The sequence below is a fragment of the Gekko japonicus genome, unplaced genomic scaffold, assembly GCF_001447785.1.
Source record: "Gekko japonicus isolate JY-2015 unplaced genomic scaffold, Gekko_japonicus_V1.1 scaffold5250, whole genome shotgun sequence".
In the NCBI taxonomy this organism is placed as follows: domain Eukaryota; kingdom Metazoa; phylum Chordata; class Lepidosauria; order Squamata; family Gekkonidae; genus Gekko; species Gekko japonicus.
In genome coordinates, this window is record NW_015173299.1 from 3904 (window position 1) to 28634 (window position 24731).

Sequence of the window (24731 nt, forward strand, 5' to 3'; positions counted from 1 at the left end):
AGCCACCGCAGCTCTGGATACCCAACCCCAATTACCTTTCCCAGCCAGAAATAATTCTACAAGACAAGACAGCAACAAGACAGAGAAATTTTCTTTTTTGTAAAGTTTCTCTCTGCCCCATAATAGGAAGTGGTAAGAGCAACCACAGTGTAGATGTACAAGGGAATAGTCATCGGTGTGAAAAAGACGCTAACACTAGTTCAATACAACCATATAAGCACAATCAAGTCCAGTCTTAAAGTAGAAAAGTTTCCTCTTGAGGTGAAGATGTATGAAGAGTAATATACAAAGAATCCGGATATTAAGAGCTCCGTTTCAAAGAAGTTCCTCAGTAACTAAAAATGAAAGAGATTAAATAATGACAGTAATGACACATACAGTGTAAGGTGTTGTTAATAAATGCCCATTTATGTAAGTTTCATGCGGCTACTTGTCATCATTATTCTTTTATACTTCAGTTTATATCATGTTTATACTTATGGTACTTGACTTGCATGTTTTAACCAGGGGTCATTTCGTAGAAAAGAGGTGTAGGAGCTCATTAGCATACTTCATTAGCATATTTGCATATGCCGCACCCCCTGACATCACTAGAAGTGTGTCAGAAGGCAACACCCACTGCTCAGGCTCCGCTGGACTGTTTTGGATTGCTAGCTGTGGGGCGGGGGGAACGCTCAGATCTGCCCTCACAGAGGAGGGAGAGCTTGTACCTGAAGGCGGGCCGGAGGGGGGCCTCTGCAACTTACCTGGCTGCTTCTTGCTCCTTGTGGCCCAACTGAGGGCTGCTGGGAGCAGGGGGTGGGACTTGTTGCATGTGCCCGCCCCCTGGGCTCCTTACTGCCGGACCTCCGCTCCTGTGCACTCCCGCAGGAAATGACCCCTGGTTTTAACACAGGAGATGTGTCTGCTGTAACTCACAAGAGTGCATATAGCCTATCTGAAGATATATTGTTTCAGGTATTTACACATATTTTGTTACTGCTGTAACCATGTTACCTTATACTGTATGTGTCATTATTCCCATTATGTAATCTCTGTCATGTTTAGTTACTGAGGAAGTTCTTCGAAATGGAGCTCTTAATATCCAGATTCTTCGTATATTACTCTTCATACATCTTCACCTCAAGAGGAAACTTTTCTACTTTCAGATTGGACTCGATTGTGCTTAAATGGTTGTATTTGTATCAACACTTTGGGTATTATTGAACTAGTGTTAGCATCTTTTTCACACAGATTACTGTTCCATAACAGGAAGTGGACTGATAACAGTGTGCCTGGGAGGGGGGCTGGATTGAGCTTGGAAGCCCCCAGCTGCCAACCCTTCTTTAAAACACTGACCCCCCTCTTCTTTTAGGACCCCATATGTATTGATTCAATCTGCGGCAAATACTTCTGATAGCATCCCATCTATACACCAAACGTCAAAAAAAAAAAAAATGGCATGTTGGGAAGAATACTTTGGGGGTGAGTTGCGGGAACTCTGTCTTCTAGGCTGATTCTGCACCCATCTGTTTCCTCGCAGTTTCCCCACAGCCACTTCAGGAAGTTAATCTCCCTCTACACTGCATGCCGCTTTCACTTTCTTTCTTCTTCTTCTTTATGGTACCTTCTGCATAGATTTATGGCCATTCAGGGGTGACGTTGCAGTCAGTACAGCATTGCCCCGTATCTTATTTATTTATTTATTTCAACTTACTACCCCGCTCGAACCCCCCAAGGGGTCTCGGAGCGGCTACAGTTAATCAGTTATCCCTAACCTATGGCCACAGATACTAGGGGGTGGGGACAATCCCTACCGGCACGCAGTGGAGGGACTGGTCAATCTTTTCTTCCCGGGTCGGCTTCTTCGGCTCGGCGGCTCGGCTCCTGGCTCCTTCCCTTCCGGTGGTCTTTCCATGGCGGGTCAGCAGGGCCCTTCCGTTGCGCAGCACGCTCCGTCATGGCTTCGGCTCAGTCCTCCAGGCTCCACCGCGCCTGCGCCGTTCACGCTCCCTGCGTCTTCCTGGCTCTGCCTTTCCGCCAATGTCTGTTCCACCTCCGATGTTGTGCCTGGACGCCATCTTTCGCCGCTTGCTGCTCGCCATTCACCGGTCTCCGATGCTCCAACAGCCCCCTCGGCGGGGGAGGGTGCCCCCTACCCTCTAAGGTAGGTACCCATTTATCTACTTGCGCATTCTGATGTTAATTGGCGCTTTCGAACCGCTGGGTTAGCGGGAGCTGGGACAAGGGCCAGGTGCTCACTCTGGCCGCGGTGGGTTTCGAACATAATTCATCAATTTCCTTAAATTGTTGTGAGTTACCAATGATCCGAGGCAATGCAATGAAAACAGAGATACCGAGGCAAGGGGGAACCAGGTCAAGTGCTGATAAGTGGACCCTAAAGTCTAGCTAAAAGTCTAGCTGGAGCATCGATCCTGAAGCATCGCCCCATTTCTTATTTGAGCCGGCTCTTGGATGGCCAAAAATGAATTGCAGATTTATGACTGTATTGCCGTATCTGGCAGACTGTTTATTCATTTGGGTTGGACTACATGTATCCATCCCACTGCTGGTGGCCCTTCCTTTTCACATGGGGAGCCTTCACCAGAGTGCAAGAAGCCCTTTTGTAAGCCGTTGTGGCTGCTTTTAAAGGAGAAGGGTGAGACATAAATCTTATGTGATGTTCATCAAGTCACAGCCGACTTATGGCGACTCCATAGGGGTTTTCAAGGCAAGAGGCGTTTAGCGGTAGTTTGCTATTGCCTGCCTCCGTGTCACGGCCCTGGTATTCCTGGGAGGTCTCCCATCTGAGTACTAACCAGGGCAGACCCGGCTTAGCTTCTGAGATCGGGCTAGCCCGAGCTGTCCAGATCAGGGCATGAATCATATACAATCAGTTACTACATTCTGTCCTTCTAGCCAAGCGTCGTCCACAGCACAGAGCAGGTGCTGGAGCCGCGTAATTCAAATAAGCTGGCGAAAACACTAATACCCCCCAACCCAAGACTCTCTAAAGATACGGCAAAGTCGGACGACGAACGAATGACCCAGGCGCAGAGAAAGTGTGACGACGCAGCAACGCAGCACGGTCGGAGCCAATGAGGCCAGAGGCCAGTGCTGCAACCGTTGCAGACCCGTGCACCACGAAGGTCCGCCCTGAAGGAGTCGCTACCGGAAGATCCTGCCGAGACACCATCGACTTGAGGAAGAACCCACCATGAACACACCCTGCTCTGGTGCCTGGCAGGCATTCATTTCTCCCCTGTACTGTGTGGCCCTAGTTAGAAAATGGTAAATTACTTCTCTGTAAACCGCTCCGAGCCTTCGGGAAGGAGCGGTATATAAGCTGAATGAAATGAAATAAATAAATAAAGACAGTTATGGGACAATGAAGTTCCAGCTGGCAAATGAACACCCCCTGCACAGACACTGACACCCCACCTAGTGTTCCCTCTAAGCTGCGTTAGGGTGAGCTAGCTCACAGGTTTTTAGCCTCCGGACCACACATTTTTGTCTTCGCTCAGGAAGGACGGCTCCAGAGCAAACTAACTGATGCAGCGGCCAAATTGCTGGCTCACAGCTTTAATGCCCGTCGCTCACAAAGTAGAATTTTTGCTCACAAGACTCCACAGCTTAGAGGAAGCACTGCGACCCCCCCACCCCAAGAAAGGAAGTGGAAAGATTCGTACTCGCCATTCAGTACCCCCACAAACTGGAGACTCTTCCTGCCAATTCCTGCCTCGGCCTTGCCGATGCCATCTCGCTTCTTCATGATCGATTTGAGGGCTCCTGGAAGGAATACAAAACAAAGACTGGTTCTCAGATCCTAATAAATGCCTGTTTCCGGAGTGGTGACATGGAGACCCTCTGTCTGCCTGTGAACAGCAGCTGCTGAGAGGCAAACAGAAAGGAAAAGACATAGCCGCCATGTCCTTAGAGTCTCCAGTCTCCAGGTGGCACCTCGAGATCTCCTGCTGTTACAACTGATCTCCGGACAACCCAGATCGGTTCCCCTGGAGAAAATGGCTGCTTTAGAGGGTGGGCTCCAGTGTTCCCTCTAAGCGGAGTGAGTGTGAGCCAGCTCACAGTTTTTTTAGCCTCCGGCTCACACTTTTTTGTCTCAGCTCAGGAAAGGAGGGCTCCAGAGCAAACTAACTGATGCAGGAGCCAAATCGTTCGCTCACAACTTTCGTGCCGGGAGCTCACGAAGTAGAATGTTTGCTCACAAGACTCCACGGCTTAGAGGGAACATTGGTGGGCTCCGTATGACAGTGTACCCCACCGAGGTCCCTCTTCTCCCCAAACCCCACCCTCTCCAGGCTCCGCCCCCCTCTCAAATCTCCAGGTATTTCCCAACCCAGAGCTGGCAACCCTACATGACTTGCTTGTGGGTTTTCCAGAACTTCTGCAGGCCTCTGATGGAAACGGGATGCTGGACTAGGCAGACTTTCAGTCTGGTCCAGCAGGGCTCTTTGTATGGAGGATAGTCTATCAATGGCTATGACTAAGCGGAACCTCCATGTTCAGAGGCAGTATACCTTTAAACCCAGGTGCAGGGTGACAACAGAAGGGGGAGCTGTTGTGACCCTGCTTGTGGGTTTCCTAGAAGAAGAGGGTTGCCAGACCCCCCCTGGTAGAAGCCGGGGTACCCTGCCACCAGGCCTTGCCCCCCCCAACCACCGATCAGATGGCTGGCGGGTGGACTTATCTGAAGAAAGAGAAAGGCTCAGGCCTCATTGCATCACACCAGCAACATCCAGGTGACACTCCAGAATTTGGGCAAAAACTCTATGGTAAAAGGCAGTTTCACCATAGAGGTTTTTGCCCAGATACCAGAGTGTCGCCTGGACATTGAGAGCAGAGGTCATTTCGGGGGGGATCGCAGTTCCCCCGGGTGAGGTACGGAGGGCGGGGCACATGACGAAGCCCCGCCCCCTGCTTCCGGCCGCCCCGCTTCCGGCCCTCATTCAGCCAGGAGGAGGCAGGAGAAGAGGGAGGGTAAGTTGCTCCCTCCCCGTGATGTCAGGGGGTGTGGCCTTATGACACACTTCCGGTGATGTCAGGGGGTGTGGCATATGCTAATGAGTTATGCTAATGAGTTCCCCTAGCTCTTTTTCTACGGAACAACCCCTGATTGAGAGTATGATGACATCACTTTCTAGGCCTTTCTCTTTCTCCAGGTAAGTCCCCCCCCTGTCCCCTGCCCATTACCAGGAGGGATCTGGCAACCCTACGGAAGCATGTGTTTGGCCGCTATGTGAAACAGGACGCTAGGCTAAACAGACCCTCCTCGGTCTGGTCCATCGAGTCTCTAATATTCTAATACTACCGAAAAGACACAACATATAAGAAAATGGCTGCTGGGTTCTTTTGCTCTGAGCAGGCCTATGTTAAGTATTTATGATCAACTCTAGGACAAGATTTGTTCTGAACACTGCAGGGGTTTTATGTCTCACAAAGTTTCCTCGACAGTCACACACACACACCCTCTCCTCCAGAGCTAATTTAGCAGACAAGCTCCAGGGCACTGTTCAGAATGCATTAGAGTTAGCTGAACAGCGCTGGGGTGTATTGAAGTGCAGGGCTTGTTTTCAACTGTTGGCTGTTAGATGAGTTGTTTCCAGACAGGCGCATTGGTTAAAATGAATGCAAGTGTTAGGGAGCGCCTAAAAACAGGAGAAAAAGTGTGGATGGGAGATCCTACACATTATAGGGTACTGACCAGGCTGTCTCCAATCCACACTGAACACTCTTGGAGCTTTCCCCCCCTAATTCCCAGATCTGTGCTGGTTGTTCAGAGAAAATGGAAATAAACCCTGGAAAGCCTTCACTCAAATTACATAATGTAAAGAACCAGAAATGGGATCACCCTGATTTTGGCTCAGGGTCGCTACCCCCCCCCCCGATGGGGGCGAGGGTTTCCCCGATTTTGGGACCTCCAATCTGCCATTGGCCAGCTGCCTGGCGGGGCGAGAACCACCCCCAAAGAGCCCCACTGTGCCCAACATGCCTGGCACGATGACGTCACCCGGAGGTGACATCATTGCACTGGGCACACTCTGGCATTTGGTTAAAAACTCTATGGTGAGCACAGAGTTTTTAGCCAAATGCTAGAGTGCCCCCTGTACAGTGTGCTCATTGCGATGACGTCACTTCTGGGTGACGTCATCATGGCCTGCAAGTCAGAAGACCCCAGGACAAAGCCAGGAGCCCCCCACCGGCAGACGGGCAAGATCTGGCAACCAATGTTCCCACTAAGCTGAGTTCGTGTGAGCTAGCTCACAGTTTTTAAGCCTCTGGCTCACACATTTTTGTCTTGCCTCGGGAAGGAGGGCTCCAGAGCAAACTAATTTACGCAGTAGCCAAATGGCTTGCTCGCATCTTTAATGCCAGCAGCTCACAAAGTAGAATTTTTGCTCACAGGGCTCCACAGCTTAGAGGGAGCCTTGCTGGCAACCCTATTTTGGATGGTCGCGACATCTGAGTTGAGTTTGAGTTGCAGGAAACGTAGCTCACCAGTTTCGGCTCTTCCTAAGGAACTCTCGTCAGACAACCTTTGTGCTGTCCCCTCTTCCACTGCGACGAGCTGCCAGTGCGATTCCGGATCCATTCCCCGAATCTCCATCTCTGGGGGAGGCCCTTCACGCTCCTCAGTGGCCGCCCAATTGCCAACTTTTGCCTCTTCCGGCCTAGGCACATCTTCCTTTCCGTCTGGTCCTACCACGATGGAGACTTCCTTCTGTTCCGGCCCATTGCCGTTTCCCTCCAGATCCACCTGCGTGGCTTTGCTTCTGTTTCCGACGGGCACGAGGTCTCCTTGGGGCAAATGGCAGCCGACTCCGACACAAGCCACCTGAGGGGAGAAGAGGACGCCCTTCTCCGCCGTTTCTACGTGGCCCCCCACGGCCTGGCATTGGGTGGCGGGAGCGGCCTCCGTGGATGCCTCCACGGTCTCAGGCCGGGCCATGGTTTCTTTGCTGATCAGGCTCTTCGGCATCCTTGTGCAAACGGCGACTCTCAACTCCTCCAGTTCCTCCGTGGCCTCTTTCAGGTGTCCCTCCAGCATAGAGATGACCTCCCGCTGATGCTGAACTGTCTGCTGAAGGAGCTCCATTTCCTGCTCGGTCTCGGCCGACACCCCAAGCAAGGACTCCATGACCCACACCTCGACATCTTTGGTCTCTGTCTCCCACCCGACGGCCACCTCGCGGCACGGCCTCTGGCAGCGGTAGTAAAACACCGCCTCGCCCATGTCGATCTCCTCCCCGACCCCGACCGATCTGTGGGCGGGCTCCTCGGCTCTCGGAAGAGGCGCCGCTGCCTTGTTCGCCTTCACGGCCTTCTCCGAAGCTGACAGCTTCTCCGTCAGCTTCTTTAGCTCGGCGATTTTACTCGGCCTCCCTTTCAGAGGCTCGCTGTCCGCGGCCCCACGGCTGTCTTCCGGGCTCGCGGTGGCGGCGTCCTCCACGCCGGGAGATTTGGGAGGGAAATCGAAGGTGAAGGCCTCGCCCACCTGAGATTTCTCCCACAAGCCAGCCACCAGCTGCTCCTTCTCCTTCTTCAACCGGCAGATCTTCATTTTCAGGACGGGGATAGTCTTCACTTGCTCTTCCAGCTCCTTCAGTTGCCTCAGGGCAGCCGCCATCTGCTCACGGACATGGTAGAGGTGCGCGGGGGTGACTGCCGTGGCTGGCGTACTCCTTCCTGAATTGGAGGGGCTCATTTTTACAGGACCTGCGAGAGGCAGGCTGAAGTCAACTTGGCTTTCCCCTGTCAGTGGGACGGAGAAAAGAGAGAAGTTTTGTGAAAACAAGGGGGGCGAAGCGACTTTAGATGGGCTCTCGGGAGCCTTGGTGGTGGTCACGGCAGTTCCCTCGCTGAGCAAACCAAGGTGCTCTTGTTCCAAGCGCTTGCTGGTCTCCAACAAGGTTTTCTCCACCCGTGTGTTTCTCATAAGGGATTTGGGAGATGGAGGTGGGAGAAGATGGATGACTGGTGGTGGGGACATGGGAAGAGAGGCCTGTTTGCTTGGGGGCTCTGAAGAACTGGCCCATATTCTGGGCCTTGGGGAGAACACAGGTTTGCTATCTTCGCTGGTTGTGGAGGAGAGGGACTCAGTGGACGTCCAGCCACCAGTCTGGCCACGAGAAGAACCCGGGGCCAGCTTAGGCCCCTTGGCCTTCCGGTTCAGCGGAATCTTCCGGAAGGTTTGGCCGCTCTCGATATCGTCTATGTACTTCAGGAAATCTAGATCCAACAGGAAGCCATAGGGGGTCTCCAAGGAGTAGGAGGCCTTCTCTCCATCCTGGTCCTGGCTGCGGTACAGGAACGGACCACCCAAATCTGGAATCCAAGCCACACATACACAGACAAAAAAAAAGCACATGAAAGAGGAACAGGTAATGGAATACGAGCATTAGTATTCGGAACATGTTCTGAGGCTGCAAAATGGCAGTCACCATCTTCCCGCCCACCCTAAGTCTCCAATGCCTCCCCAGGCTTTTATATTCAAAGATGGATCCCGCAAGAGGTCACCTGCGAATTTCTCATCACCTGGGAGATTCCGGTTTAGATGCGTGGGCTGGGCCATTTTCTTTCGCTAGGATGTCCCTAAGCCACCGACAAAGACAGCATATATCTGGAAGAGAAACCAAACCAAACACTCAAAAGAGGAGAAACTCCAAATGTGGAGCACAGAATTGGTTGCGGGGGTTATTCAGGGCTGCAAAACGGGCAGCCTGGCCATGCTTAGACGTCCCACCGCCACAGCTTGAAAGGGAGGCTACGGCTAGAGGAGTCGAGTGATGACGGAATGGAGACTGGCCAACCCCCACTGCTTATTCTATACATTGAGGTCCTTTGTTTAAGTTTGCTAATACCGCCGCTGGCTGTATCTCATTTTGCGTTACCTTTCCTCCAGGGAGCACAACAAGGTGGCAAACATCCTTCCCCCTACACTCATGACCAGTGTTCCCTCTAAGCTGAGTTAGTGTGGGCTAGCTCACAGTTTTTTAGCCTCCGGCTCACACCTTTTTGTCTTAGCTCAGGAAGGATGGCTCCAGAGCAAACGAATTGGTGTTGAGAGGCTACTTTAATGCCAGTAGCTCACAAGGTAGAATTTTTGTTCCCAAGACTCCACAGCTTAGAGGGAGCATTGCTCATGACCCTCACAACCAGGGCCGGCTCACTCACTAGGCGAAGTAGGCACTCGCCTAGAGCGCGCTGGCCCTTAGGGGCACCAAACTGGCACACACACACACACCCCCCCGCTGTCCTGGTTCAGCTGCAAACACTACTGAGTTTTAAACATGTTATGATCTTTCTGATGATACAAACACCAATCCCACCAAATAACTTAGCCCTCTGGGCACAGAAGGGTCACTCAGCTGAGTCAAAGAAGACTCTAAGTAGGGGGGCTATTACATAAGGACACTCAAGTTGCAACTGACTTATGGCAACCCCAGCAAGGAACTGTCAAGGCAAGTGAGAAGCAGAGGTTGTTTGTGACTGCGAGTGCCTTTCTTTGCAGAGTCTTCCTTGGTGGAAGCCAGATGTGCAAAGCAGGCAAAGTTACAAAAGCAAAAGTGAGTGTTAAGAGCATGGGTGCCAGGGGAATGGGAGGTCCGGGGTACATCCGGGGTACATATCCAATTAACGGGTCCAAGCCATGCTGGGTGCACGGGGGGGGGGCACCAGAAGGGATCCTCGCCTAGGGTGCAAAATAAGCTGGGGCCGGCCCTGCTCACAACAACCTTGCAAGGCGAGTTAGGCAGAGAGAGATAGCAACCGTGGGGCAGCCATCCAAGAATCCTGGCCGCTGAACAGGGATTCCCATTGAGGATTCACCATGCCATCTTGCAAGGTTTGTTTCCCCATCCCAAAAGAACCGACTAGTCACATGGATGCTGTTTGCATTTTGAAGGCTGGGAGAGGGAAGATAATCTCAAGGGGGTAAGTCTAGACTGAGAAGGCCATCCTCTCGGATGTATCCCAAACCAAACGGGGGGGAAAGGGACATTTTAAGACCGTTTCTGGTGGCTGCTTTCGGCACCCACAACATTTAGCAACGACAGAACAGCCCTGCTGGGTCAAAGCAAAGGAGGGCCCGGGGTGCCCAGCGTTCCGTTTCCAGCAGAGGACAGACAGAGGACCCCGAGGGGAAGAGGAGGGGGAGGAGAGGAAGAGTTGGATTTATACCCCGTCCTTCATTCAGAGTCTCAGAGCGGCTTACAACCTCCTTCCCTTCCTCTCCCCACAACAGACACCCCGGGAGGTAGGTGGGGCTGAGAGAGCTCTTTCGAGGACTGCTCTTGTGAGGACAGCTCTGAGAGAGCTTGTGACTGACCCAAGGTCACCCAGCTGGCTCCATGTGGAGAAGTGGGGAAACAAACACCGGTTCTCCCAGAGCAGACTGCTGCTCTTAACCGCTACACCAGACCTGCCGGGTAGGAAAGCAACAGCTGTCTTCTACCGTCCCAGCCCAACGACTGATATTCAGAAGTAGAGAGAGGTTGAGAGGCATCCCTGAATACTGCTTGCCAACAGCTTGACTGACTGTTCCCTTAGTCCCACTATATGGACTAGGACCGTGTCGCTTTGGTGTTTAAAGCAACAGCTTAGATCAACAGGAACCCAAATTCTCAGCCCATCTCCCCTGCTCCGTAGTTGCATGGAATCACGGCAGACAACCCCAGCCCCCAGCCCTCATACCCCCCACCAGTGTTCCCTCTAAGATGAGTTAGTCTGAGCTAGCTCACAGATTTTTGTCTCCGCTCAGGAGGGATGGCTCCAGAGCAAACTCATTTATGCAGTGGCCAAATCGCTCGCTCACAGCTTTCATGCCGGTAGCTCCCAAAGTAGAATTTTTGCTCAAGAGACTCCACAGCTTAGAGGGAGTCTTGTCCCCCCACCCCACAGTCCTCCTAGTACGCGGCTCCATGCACTTCCTGCAGCTGTTAGGCCCCCCCCCCAACCTCCAGCAGCTGCCCTGAACAGCTGTTTAATCCCAAAAGACTCATTCGAACTTGGCACCTGTGTCCCTGACCAGTGCCAGCCCCTTCCAGCTGTCCTCCTCTAAGAATTGGAATGCCTCTGAGCATGTGTTGACTGCCCTTCCCTCCGGGCAGAGGAATCACAACCGCCGGTGATTTAGGGAGAAAAATGTAGACGCGTGACACTTCCAGGAAAGTAGACTCAGAAGAACCCCTCGTATGAAAAACCCCGGACCGCCAAAAATTCCTTCCTTCGCCACTTGCCTGCTCCGGATAATCCCGCATTCCTTTTCTCCTCCTTGGACTGAAAAGGAAACTGGCTCCGATCCCAGACGTCTGCCTTTCGGCTTTACTTCTGCCCCAGAACAATCTCCCAATCCCCCAGCAGTGCAGGCTTTTTTTAACAGTCCCCGATTCCAACCATTCTGCCTGGCTGGACGGCGATTGATCCCACTAGTGGTACAAATTCCCAAACTCTTTTCCCCCCCTTTTCCCGGCTGAGAACAATCAGAGCTCAGCTATGAGAATGTGGCCAAAGGGTGGGGTGCTTTAGCGAGCAGAAGACGAGACGGGGATTTCTCAAACATGTTCCTCGCATGAATCAGAAAACGGACGTGTTTGGGACGCCAGCGCAAAGCGGAGACAGGGGTCCTCTGGGCCGGTTTGGGAGTGCTTCACTGGGCCATTTTGCCGCCTCCTTCCGGGCAGGAAGCGAGATCCATCAATCACACGTTCTAAAATTAGCTTGTCGCCCATGGAGAAAAGCCATACTAGCCCCCACCCCACCCCAAAAGGAGGAGAGAAGCGAAGAACACGTGCAGCCGGCACCTCTTGGGCTGAAGAGGAGATGAAATGTTGAGAAGGATCTGAAATCCCTGCCAAGGAGAGTTAATGCAGCAAACCGAGATGATCTGGGGCCAGGAAATGAGGCCTTTGCAAGTCTTGGGCTCCTGAGGGAAAGGATTGCCTCTTTCCCTTCCTGTGAGGAGTTCAGAGTGGGTCTCCCTTAGATGCAGCCAAAAACGGGCCCCCTAGGAAACAAAATCGAACAGCAGTACAAGACGCATCTCGGGATCTGCCCAACATGGTGTAGTGGTTAGAGCGCGGGCTAGTATCTAGGAGACTCAGGTTCGAATCCCCATTCTGTAAGACACAGGGAGCGGAAAACAAACCTGACCCAAAAACTGGAATCAAGAACCAAAAGGGCGAGAAGGAAGTCTCATGAAGGGCCAATGTTAAAAACCTAGTTTAAACTTATAATATACAAAAAATAGAAATACATGTATTTGTTAGAAAGACAGTTAAAAACATACATGGGGGCCCAATGAAAGCCTCGTAAAAAAGTATTTGCTTGAGGACACTCTAGCTCTGACTTTGATAGCCACACAGGTGCTTTTTGGACCTAAACTGGAAGATGTTCTAATTTAGCAACTGTACATTTGGCACCAGACACATGACTTTCACCTTTTGAGACCTCACAAACATTTTTATCATGTGTCTCTAGATCTTGCTGCTTAACCTTCCTCTTCCTGGTCCAATGTTCACTTATTGGTTATCTTATTACAATACGTATTTAAGTTATGTGTACCTCAATATTGTTTGACCTCTGAAGAAGGCCCCTATAGGGCAGAAACACGTCAGGTCATGTGCACTGGCCCTTGTGTTTAGGCTATACTTTTTAACGAGGCTTTCACTGGGCCCTTATGAATGTTTTTAACTGTCTTTCTCATAAATACTTGTATTTTTGTATATTCTAACTAGGTTTTTAATATTAGCCCTTCATTAGACTTTCTTCTTACCCTTTTGGTTCTCGAATCCCCATTCTGCCAGGGAAGCTTGCTGGATGACTTTGGGTTAACAGGGGTCATTTCCTGCAGGAGCACACAGGAGCGGAGCTCCGGCAGTAAAGAGCCCCAGGGGCAGGCACATGCAATAAGCCCCGCCCCCTGCTCCCAGCAGCCCTCAGTCAGAGCAAGAAGCAGCCAGGTAAGTTGCAGAGCTCTCCCCGGCCCAAAACAGTCCAGGGACACCTTTAAGACCAAGTTTTATTCAGGTACAAGCTCTCCCTCCTCTGCGAGGACAGATCTGCATTCCCCCCCACCCCCAATAGCTGGCAATCCAAAAGAGTCCAGTGGAGCCTGAGCCAGTGGGTGTTGCCTTCTGACACACTTCCGGCGATGTCAGGGGGTGTGGCATATGCAAATAAGTTATGCTAATGAGTTATGCTAATAAGCTCCTGCACCTCTTTTTCTACGAAATGACCCCTGGTTAGCCATATTATACTCAAAGAATAACCTACCTCACAGGGTTGCTGTGAGGATAAAATGGAGGAGAGGGGAACGATGTAAGCTGCTTTGGGGTCCACACTGGGGAGAAAGGTGGGAGATAAATAAAGGAAGTAAGTAAGTCTCTCCAGTGGCGGGGAGTTCCACAAGCTATAGGCCATAACTAGGGTTGCCAGCTCTGGGGTGGGTGGGGGGAAATCTGGAGATTTAGGGGGTGGAGCCTGCTGAAAGGAGGGGAGGGACTTTAGCGGGGCATAATGCCACAGAGTCCGCCTTCCTAAGCGGCCATTTTCTCAAGGGGAACTGATCTTTGTCACTTGGAGATCAGTTACAATCAGGGGTAATTTCCTGCAGGAGCGCACAGGAGCGGAGCTAATCACGGACATAGCCAAGAGAGATCTTTTTGACTGCTATACCATCGGGAGCAGAACCCGTAACACAGATGAACGGCTGAGACTATAATTAATGGGACGTATGGGTAAGGACTAGGTTTACCAACCTCCACGGAGGAGGAGGAGATTGGATTTATACCTTGGCAATCACGGACATAGCCAAGAGAGATCTTTTTGACTGCTGTACCATCGGGAGCAGAACCTGTAACACAGATGAACGGCTGAGACTATAAATAATGGGAGGTATGGGTAAGGACTAGGGGGAGGAGGAGATTGGATTTATACCCCGCTCTTCACTGCCCAAAGGAGTCTCAGAGCAGCTTACAATCTCTTTTCCCTTCCCCTCCCCACAACAGACACCCTGTAGGTGGGGCTGAGAGAGCTCTTTCGAGGACTGCTCCTGAGAGAACAGCTCTGAAAGAACTTATGACTGACCCAAGGTCACACCAGCAGCTGCATGTGGAGGAGTGGAGGAGTGGGAAATCAAACCCCATTCTTCCAGATTAGAGTCTGCACTCCTAATCACTACACCAAACTGGCTCCGGACTGGCTCCTGATCACTACACCAAACAGGAGGGTCCAGGAGAGCTCCTGGAATTACAGCACCTCTCCAGAATATAGCGATCGGTTCCCCTGAGGGAAACTTGGAGGGTTCACTCAGTGAGCTTTCCTGGCCAACTGCAAATCTAAGCCACATCTCTCCCATCCAACGCAGACAATCTTAGTAGGACAAAAAGGAGGGGGGGGGGGGGGAAAACTTAACCCAAAAGAATTAATTAAGAACCTAGAAGGTTAAATGAATCCAAATTAAAGGGCCCGGTATTAAAATAGCTAAATATAGAACATAAATACATGTATTAAGTACAAAATAGTTGAAAAACACAGGCCCAAATAGAGCCTCAAAATCTAAGCACCATATTGACATGCTGACCACACTGTACAATATCCGGAAGGAAAATACCAGCGGGGGTGCCCCAAGATGAGACAGAGGGCATGCCAAAGATTATGGTGTGTTTGGTATTACTGGTATGCTTTGACCTGTTTTACTATCTCAATTATACAAAAATACATGTATTAACTACAAAATAGGTGAAAAACACAGGCCCAAATACCAGCGGGGTTGCCCCAAGATGAGACAGAGGGCATGCCAAAGATTATGGTGTGTTTGGTATTACTGGTATGCTTTGACCTGTTTTCACACAGGAAGTGTGAAAACAGGTACACAAAAGCCAGTACTGTATAATAGCTAGAGTATCCACCCAGGATCTGAGAGACCCAGGTTCAAATCCTTAATGTGCCCCGGAAGCTTGCTTGGCCTAGTCTCGCACATTCAGCCGAGCCTACCTCACAGGGTTGTTGTGAGGATAAAATGCAGAGAGGAATTCTGTCAGCCACGTTGTGTCCCCATGGGCGAGAAAGGCAGGGCATAATTCAGAGGTGTTGAATTCATTTGTTACGAGGGCCGGATCTGACATAAATGTCACTTTGTCGGGCTGGGCCCTGTGTGCCATAAAACGTCACACTGGGTACCGGAGATATAAACTTTATAAAGGACAGCAACTGGTAAGCTCCAGGTTGGTGTGTCCTCACTGCAAGGCCCTGTGAGCTGGGAGGGGGCCGCAGACGAACACCTACATGCAAAGGACTGCAGTGCTGGTCAGAGGCTCCCATGCATCAACAGAGGATCATCCGCACACCCACACACCCACGTGTGAAGGCTGATCCCTGAGGCCAGTGTTCCCTCTAAGCTGAGTTAGTGCGAGCCAGCTCACAGTTTTTTAGCCTCCGACTCACACATTTTTGTCTTCCCTCAGGAAGGATGGCTCCAGAGCAAACTAATTTATGCAGTGGCCAAATTGCTCGCTCACAACTTTAATGCCAGGAGCTCACAAAGTAGAATCACAAGACTCTGCAGCTTAGAGGGAACATTGCCTGAGGCCATCCAAGACAGCATCCCTGGAGGCGCATGCCAAGTGGAGAGACATGAACATAGCTGCAGTGGCTCCTAACTTACCAGTGAGGCTGCCCCGGAAGCTGAAGGAGTTCTGCTTGGCTGCTGCAGACTCCACAACGGGAGTGGCTCTGCCCACCCACTCCTGAGCAGCCTCCTGTTCCCTTAGGGAAGTGATGGCGAACCTTTTAGAGATCGAGTGCCCAAACTGCGACCCAAAACCCACTTATTTATCGCAAAGTGCCAACACGCCAATTTAACCTGAATACTGAGGTTTTACTTTAGAAAAAAACCACTCATACATTAACTTAAGATGATCCAAACAAAGGAAGGAAAGCAATCCCAAATGCTTTCATTTACTTAAAATCTTTTGGCAGAGAATTCAACACTTTAATGATGGTCTGGGCCTGGCTGGGGCGATGGCACGCGTGCCCACAGAGAGGGCTCTGAGTGCCACCTCTGGCACCCGTGCCATAGGTTCGCCACCACTGAGCTAAGGACTCCCGAAACAAGCTTCTGCCTGCAGTGCCCTCTGCTGGACAAGGAAAGGACAGGCAAGATGATTGGAACCTGTTTGCGTAAACAGGATTAAACACCATGCAATCTCACAGCCCCCAAAAGATCAGCACATTTTATTATAGCATAAATATTTGCGAGGCCAAAAACCCACGTCGTCAGGGCTCTGGCTCGTAAAATGTTGTGCCCGTCGCCGGCCGACGCTCTAGCAATCCGCCTAGAAACTCTATGGTAACATAGAGTTTCCAGGCTGACTGCTAGAGCGTCAGCCGGTGACAGGCCCAATGTGATGACGTCACTTCCAGGTGATGTCATCGCGGCATGAGAGAAAGAATGTCCTGAACAGGGACCAACTCTCCCCCGCCGTGGCAAGTAGGGGACTTGGCAGCTCTATGCTCACTCCCTTGCACCAGTTGCTTGTGGGCCGCAGAACCGCCCTGGACACCCCTGGCATAATGGAAGCAAAGGAATAAACGGGATAAATTCAAAGGGACTTCTTTGGCTTCTGTCCAGGCTGACAGAGCAGGATTTGCTCCTATCTTCCAAAAGCCAGCTGCTCAAAAAAAAAAACAACCCCACACACAACTTTGCAGGATCTCCAGTTACTTCTATGGGAGAACGTAAGTATTTCACATTGCCTTAGCCTTGTATGAAGCCATCTTTTTTTTTTTTAACTATTGTCACTGCCTTCCCCTTCACCTGTGTACTCCGCCAACAACCACTGACTGATTTACTATGACATGGCATAAATGTTTACAGACATTCAAACTATTCTGGGGAAAGCGTCAGCAGTAGGCTTGCCAAGTCCCCCCGGGGGGCGGGGAAATCCCCGCCCCAGAGGCCCGTTCCCCACCAATGTTCCCTCTAAGTTGTGGAGTCTTGTGAGCAAGAATTCTACTTTGTGAGCGATAGGCATTAAAGTTGTGAGTGAGCGATTTCGCTACTGCATCAATTAGTTTGTTCAGGAGCCATCCTTCCTGAGCGAAGACAAAATTGTGTGAGCTGGAGGCTAAAAGACTGTGAGCTAGCTCACACTAATTCAGCTTAGAGGGAACACTGAACCCCACCCCCAAAGTACGCGACGTCACCCGGAAGTGACGCAACCACGCCAGGCACGCTGGGGGCGGGGCCACAGTCATCTGAGGGAAAACTCTATGGTTTTCCCTCGGATGGTCGTGGCCCCGCCCCCAGCGTACCCGGCGTGGTTGCATCACTTCCGGGTGATGGGGTTGCAGTGCACAAGCCGGAGCCCCCCGCTCCAGCAGCAGGTAAGACTTGGCAACCCTAGTCAGCAGGAGCAGTGGCTGAGCAGTGGAACAGTCTGCCTCGGGAGGTGGTGGATGCTCCTTCGCTGGACGTTTCCAAGCGGAGGCTGGACGACCATCTTTCGGGTATGTTGTAGGTATGTAGGGCTGTCTTTCGGCTATGCTCCTGCAGAGTGCAGGGGGTTGGACTAGATGACCTGCAAGGTCCCTTCCAACTCTGAGGTTTGTGGCAACTGCAGGAAACCCAAAGAGGGAGTCGGAGCCCAGCGTGGAAATCCTCCAGGAAATGATCTCACTAACCGATGGAGGGGCGAAAGGACTCTGAGTGAGCGCAATTGTTCAGGCCTGACCCAGCGGGAACACCTGCCAGACCTTTGCCCCAGACCCACAAAAAATTAAAACGGCCAAGGGTTCTTTCCATGGGAAAAAACTGGTGGGAAACAGACTCATCCCTGGCGCAGGCTGCCAAGGGGAAGAGGGCGGGGGTCTGGGACACACCAGCTGTCAAACACTCCTCGCACCTTATCAGATGGAATGGACTCCCCTCCAGCAGCCTCCCCGGCCAATCAAAACACAGGCCCCAGGCTGGATCCTGTGCCGCTGGCGAGCCCTATAGGGAGAGGCGGAGCTGTTATCTCCCTTCTTTCCACACTCCTTTGGTGCCGGCAGGGTTAGGGGTGCTGGCAGGGAGCGGGGCCAAGGAAGAATTTTCTCCCAGGGCAGATCAGCCACTGGTCCCGGGCAGTGTTCCCTCTAAGCTGAGTTAGTGTGAGCTAGCTCATTGTTTTTCAGCTTCCACCTCACAAGGTAAAAATAACGTTCATGGGGTATGAACTGGCCGTAACTGACCAGGAGAGAGATGTTGGAGTCAGGTAGATAACTCACTGAAAATGTTGACTCAGTAAGGTAAAGGTAAAGGTTCCCTTGCTCGAAAGCCAGTCGAATCCGACTCTAGGGTTGCGGTGCTCATCTCTGTTTCAAAGCCGAAGAGCCAGCGCTGTCCGAAGATGTTTCCGTGGTCATGTGGCCAGCATGACTAAACACCAAGGTGCACGGAACAAAGTTACCTTCCCACCGAAGTGGTCCCTATTTATCTACTTGCAATTTCTTGCTTTCGAACTGCTAGGTTGGCAGGAGCTGGAACTAGAGACGGGAGCTCACTCCGTCATGCGGCACCTGGGTCTCGAACTGCTGAACTACTGACCTTCCACAGCCTGCAGTTCAGTGTCAACCACTTGAGCCACCGCAGCTCAACAGTACCTGATGTAATTAATACTCTGCATCTATGGTAATTTTCAAATTGTATACTACCGACAAACTGCACGAAATGTATGAAGCCATTGAGAGCTGACTATGCTCATGCTTACCTTGTAAATCTTTGCTGTTTATGAAAAAGAATAAAAATTATCTGTTTAAAAAAAAAGAAAAAAAGAAATTGCCTCAAGGTCACAAACCGAACTGTCCTGGCTCCCCTCTCCCAAAGATTCTTGGGAGTTGTAGTATGAGGGCAGATTCTTCCTTGGGGAAGCCAACCTCCCCCAATCGCAATTTTCTGGAGTTGAAATGACTGGGAAACCGAGCCTTCAAGTATAGACACAACAGGCCTCCATGGTATTTTAACACCTCCGCTAGTGCCGAGTCACATAAGTTTCCCAACTGCCCGCCTCTTATCTGCTTGTATTTTCTAAAATTAGGATTAAAAGGTCGTCGGGGCAGAGACCTGGAATGTCACACAGGGTACAAAAATAAATAAAAATATGAAATACTGTTCAGGTATCTATCCAGGTGTAAAGGAACGGTTCACACAATAGATTATATTTAGACAAAGTTGCGTAACGTGAGAGCTTCAGTCAAAGGGGACGATAACTGAAGGAAAAGAGGAGAGACGTACAATTTTAAAAGAAATAGTTGGGTCTCCCAGATCCACTCTGCTAGCGCTTTCCTCCAGGGGAAGGCTACTACGAGAACAGATCCATGGGATCTAGAAGAAGAAGAGAAGAGATTGGATTTATACCCCGCCCGTCACTACCCAACGGTGTCTCAGAGCGGCTTACAAACTCCTTCCCCTCCCCACAACAGACACCCTGGTAGGTGGGGCTGAGAGAGCTCTGACAGAAACTGCGCTTTTTCAAGAACAGCTCTTGTCAGAACTATGGCTTGCCCAAGGTCATCCAGCCAGGTGCAAGTGGAGGAGTGGGGAATCAAACCCGGTTCTCCCAGATCAGAGTCCGCGCAATTAACCACTGCACCAGCGCTGGCAACCTTATCCCACCCAAGCTTCCATCCAGGTAACACAACAGGGCTACAAACTGAAAGGGTTGCTAGTGGAAAGTTAGGAAAGGAGGAGGAGGAGGAGGGAGGAGGAAGAAGAAGAAGAAAAAGGAGGAGGAGGAAGGAGAATAGGGAGGAGGAGGAGGAGGGAGGAGAAGGAGGAGGAAGAAGAAAAAGGAGAAGAAGGAGGAGGAAGAAGAAAAAGGAGGAGGAGGAGGAGTGATTGGGTTTACACCCCACCCTTCAGTACCTGAAGGAGTCTCAGTGCGGCTTACAATCTCCTTTCCCTTCCCCTCCCCTCCCCACAACAGACACCCTGTGATGGAGGTGGGGCTGAGAGAGCTCTGAGAAAACTGCTCCTGAGAGAACAGCTCTGAGAGAACTTGTGACTAACCCAAGGTCACACCAGCAGCTGCATGTGGAGGAGTGGCGAATCCAATCCGGTTCTCCCAGATTACAGTCCGGGCTTCTAGCCACTACACCAAACTGGTGTCGTCCATGTACACCACTTGAAGTGTGGGGGTGAAGTTTGGTCAGAGGAGGGTATAATGTCATGGCGTCCACCCTCCAAAGCAGCCATTTTCTCCAGGGGAGCTGATTTCTGTAGTCTAGAGATCAGACGTCATCCCAAGAGAACTCCAGGCCCCACCTGGAGGTTGGCAGCCCTAGGCTACAGTCGGCTCATACCTTGAAAGGAACTAGCTGCAAGTGTGGTTGACTTAAAAAACACCACCACCACCACAGATATAAACAGGGTTGCTTCCCGGCCTTCAGGTGCTCTCCTTCCCAAACTCTATTCCCAATTCTCCAGGAATTTCCTAACACAGAGTTGACAATCCTAGATTCAGGGCTATTTTGGGGCAGGAACACACAGGAACGGAGTTCCGGCTGACTTCAGAGTTGGCCACACCCACTACAGTCAAAACCTCTGTGTCCGTAGCTACAGAGGGAAGGCCTGAAGAGCGCCCCCCCCGTTACTCCAAGGCGGGCGAGCCGGGGGGGGGGGGGGGACTATTTGTGAGCCGCCCTGAGCCCGCTTGCAGGGCGGGCGGGCTATACATTTGAATAAATAAAATAAAATAAATAATGAGCTGTGCTGTCAGGGTGTGGTCTAATATGCTAATGAGCTTCTGCTGTTGGGTGTGGCCTATTATGCTAATGAGTTCCTGCTGGGCTTTTTCTGCAAAAAAAGCCCTGCCTAGATTCAAATCAGCAACTGGAGGAAATTAACTGACTCCCCCACAGTGGCAAAGGGAAACACGCGGGAATGCAATCCTTCAGGGTAAACCGTTGTCTGGATTGTTTGGAATGAACTAGAGGAAATCTGGAAGGTGCCGTTTCTCTAGTCATTGGACAGGAAGGGTGAGAGAAGCCGCTGCTGCCAATATTCCATCTTCTCCCCAACTATTAAACATACCATAGCCTGCTCTAGACAAGGGTGGATCTACTATGAAACGAATGAAGCTTAATTTTCAGGGACCCTCTGAGCGGTGGCTCAGAGGTTAAGACGCTGAGCTGCAGGCCGTAAGGTCTGTAGTTTGGCAGTTTGAGACCCGAGTGCCGCGTGATGGAGTGAGCTCCTGTCTCTGGTCCCAGCTCCTGCCGACCTAGGAGTTCGAAAGCAAGAAACTGCAAGTAGATAAATAGGTACCCCTTCGGTGGGAAGGTAATAGCGTTTCGTGCGCCTCGGCGTTTAGACATGCCGGCCACATAACCACAGACACATCTTCGGACAGCGCTGGCTCTTCAGCTTGGAAACAGAGATGAGCACTGACTAGCTTTCAAGCAAGGGAAACCTGTACCTTTACTTTAATCCTGGAGGGGCCCTGAAGCAACTTTTGTTTAATGAGTGAATTTATCAACAAAATTGATGGAGAGTTCCCCCCACAGTGTTTGTTATTAAAATAAGGCTATTTGAGTGACAGAATAAAAAAACAATGGGTTGAAGTACTTAATATTGACCTTAGAATATGCTCTAATACCCATTTCATATCCTTATTGGGTGTGGCCCTATTGTTGCTGGTTGAGAAGCGGCCCCCATAAGAGTTCAAGCTTCAGGGTCACAAAAATGTAGGTCCGCCACTGGCTCTGGGCACACACAGTTGTTTGATTTGTGTTGGCTGGTTTACACAGGATGTGCAGGGAGCAATCTTGACTTACTTCACATCCCAATCCTTTTAAGGCAGGGGTGTCGAACTCATTTGTTATGAGGGCCAGATCTGACATAAATGAGACTTTGTCGGGCCGGGCTGGGTGTGTCATAAAATGTAATGCCAGGTAGCAGAAATATAAACTTTATAAAGGACACAAACACAAAGGGTTTTTTAAAACTTAAAATAAAAACATGCTGAAAACTTTTGATTATATTTTGTTTAGCAATGTCTGATAACTGACACCTCTTGTTCTGAATTGTTGCATCAAAATGCCTGTGCTGCTGCAATTTTGAGTATGCTGTTCAGGTATGTATCTGTAAGCTGCAAACCTACGATGATGCAGCTGCAGCAGAACTGGAAGAAGCAGCAGAAGACAGCCAGTTCCACTGCGGGCCTGGCAGAAGTCCTCCAGGGGCCTGATCCGGCCCCTGGGCTACATGTTTGACACCCCTGCCTTAAGCTCTCGAATCCCTCATGTGTATCCACCCAACCTGTGCAAGCTAGGGTTGGGAAATACCTAGAGATTTGGGGGGGGGGGATTGAGACTAAGAAAGGTGGGGTTTGGGGTGGGATGCTCCTTCAATGGGGTACAATGCCATGCCCAAATGCCAGTAGCTCACAAAGTAGAATTTCTGCTCACAAGCCTTGACAGCTTAGAGGGAACATTGACTGCTACCCAGTTCCAGCATTTATTACAAGGCAGCTCTTGCCCCTGGAAGCTCGGGCCCCAAGAAACCAGTCCAGAGCACGCACCGCTTTGGTTTCCCCCTCCCCAACAGGATGGGCTTCCTAGCAGGAGTTCATAGAAAACAAACTCAGGCCAAAGGAAGTGTGTGTGGGGGTGCTGGGAGTGAGTGGGAAACCGGCCTTGCTGGAATCAATTATCCAGCTTCCTCGAGGGAAGGGAAATTACAGAGAAGCGCCCATCCGCTGGGAAAGAGGACCATTGTCCTGCTTCTGCCTGCCTGCCAAGAACGGACGCCTGGGTTCCATCACAGACTTCCTGAAGAGAGTCGGCAGGACAAAACAAACCGCTGAACTGGAGACGGAGGCTGAACGCAGAGGGCTGCCCTTCCACCGTTGGCCACGTGGACACACGCACAGATTTTCTGCCCTTCTTTTAACACATGCCACCCTTGGGATTCCAAGAGCTGGCTGATCCCCACCCCCCACCCCCGGCTATCTCAGTGGAAGAGCACCTGCTCGGTGTACAGAAGGACCCAGGTTCAATCGCCAGCTCAGGACCGGAGTCAGCATACGTTGAAACAGGGCAGCTGCTGGGGACCAGAAGTTATGGTAGGGTGCACTGCCACTGAAGTTGCCAAGCTCCAGGTCGGGCCAGGAGCAGTGTTCCCTCTAAGCTGAGTTACTGTGAGCTAGCTCACAGTTTTTTAGGCTCCGGCTCACACATTTTTGTCTCAGCTCAGAAAGGATGGCTTCAGAGCAAACTGATTTATACAGTAGCGAAATCACTCGCTCACAACTTTAATGCTAGTAGCTCACAAAGTTGAATTTTTGCTCACAAAACCCCACAGCTTAGAGGGAACATTGGCCAGGAGAGATTCCGGCAATTTGGTGTAGCTCTGCGTAGTGGTTAAGAGTGCAGATTCTAATTCTTTCACATGTGGTGGCGCTGTGGGAGAACACAAAAATACTGGAAGATGATACAAAAACTAGTTTTAGATATTATGACTATAAAAATAATATTAACCCCAGAAATGGCATTATTGAATAGGGTACCGGAGAGTTATAAACACAATGTTAAATATTTGTTAGTATATATTTTGACAACCGCAAGGATAATGCTGGCCAGGTATTGGAAGCAAAATAAATTCCCCACAATAGAGGAAATTATAGGTAAACTCTTAGAAGTGGCAGAAATGGATAAGTTAAGCTTGAAATTACAAGGGAAAGATGAAAATGTATTTTTGGAAAGATGGGAAAACCTGTATACTTGGATCTATAAGATGTGGAATGTGTAGATTTAAAGAGGAAAATGTAGTTTTGGGTAGATGGTAAAACATATATACTTGGAAATCTAAAGTGTGGAATGTGTAGACTCAAAGATGTAAGGAGAAATGTATGTTAACAACAAATAAGTGGAAAACCAATAAATAATTAAATAAATAAAAGAGTGCGGATTCTAAACTGGGAGAACCGGGTTGGATTCCCTACTCCTCCACATGCAGCTGCTGTGTGACCTTGGGTCAGTCATAAGTTTTTTCAGAGCTGTTCTCTCAAGGGCAGTTCTGGAGGGAGCTCTCTCAGCCCCACCTACCTCTGTTGTGGGGAAGGGGAAGGAAAAGGAGATTGTAAAACGCTCCAAGACTCCTTCGGGCAGTGAAGGGCGGGGTATAAATCCAATCTCCAGTCACAATTGGTGTTGTTGTTCAGTCGCACAGTCGAGTCCGACTCTTCGTGACCTCATGGACAAGATCTCGCCAGGCCTTCCTGTCTTCCACCGTCCTCTGAAGGTTGCTCAATTTCATGTTCGTTGCATCTATGACACTGTCTAACCATCTCATCCTTTGCCATCCCCGTCTTCTTTGACCTTCAATCTTTCCCAGCATCAAGGTCTTCTCCAGTGAGTGCTCCCTTCTCATTGGGTGGCCAAAGGATTTGAGCTTCAGTTTCATTATCTCGCCTTCCAGGGAACAGTCAGGGTTGATTTCTTTTAGGATTGACTGATGTGATCTTCTTGCAGTCCAAGGGACTCTCAGGAGTCTTCTCCAGCACCATAGTTCAAAAGAATCTATTCTTCGGCGCTCGGCCTTCCTTATAGTCCAACTCTCGCAGCCATACATGGCTACTGGAAACACCATTGCTTTGACCATGCGGACTTTTGTTGGCAGGGTGATGTCTCTACTTTTTATCATGCTGTTGAGGTTCGCCATCGTTTTCCTCCCAAGGAACAGGGGTCTTTTAATT

General features: G+C 50.5%; 1 protein-coding gene across 1 annotated transcript in view; it reads right to left on the minus strand.

The window, feature by feature from the left end:
* Window positions 1-3639: 3639 nt before the first annotated feature.
* Window positions 3640-24731, minus strand: part of LOC107120201 (KN motif and ankyrin repeat domain-containing protein 3-like) — a gene marked incomplete at its 3' end in the record, with an annotated part of 42880 nt that continues 21788 nt past the window's right edge. The window contains exons 2-4 of the mRNA XM_015422847.1: window positions 8533-8617; window positions 6496-8322; window positions 3640-3768 (exon numbers count right to left, since the gene is read on the minus strand). Coding sequence (XP_015278333.1) covers window positions 3640-3768; window positions 6496-8322; window positions 8533-8569 — 1993 coding nt within the window. The remainder of the gene's footprint in view (window positions 3769-6495; window positions 8323-8532; window positions 8618-24731) is intronic.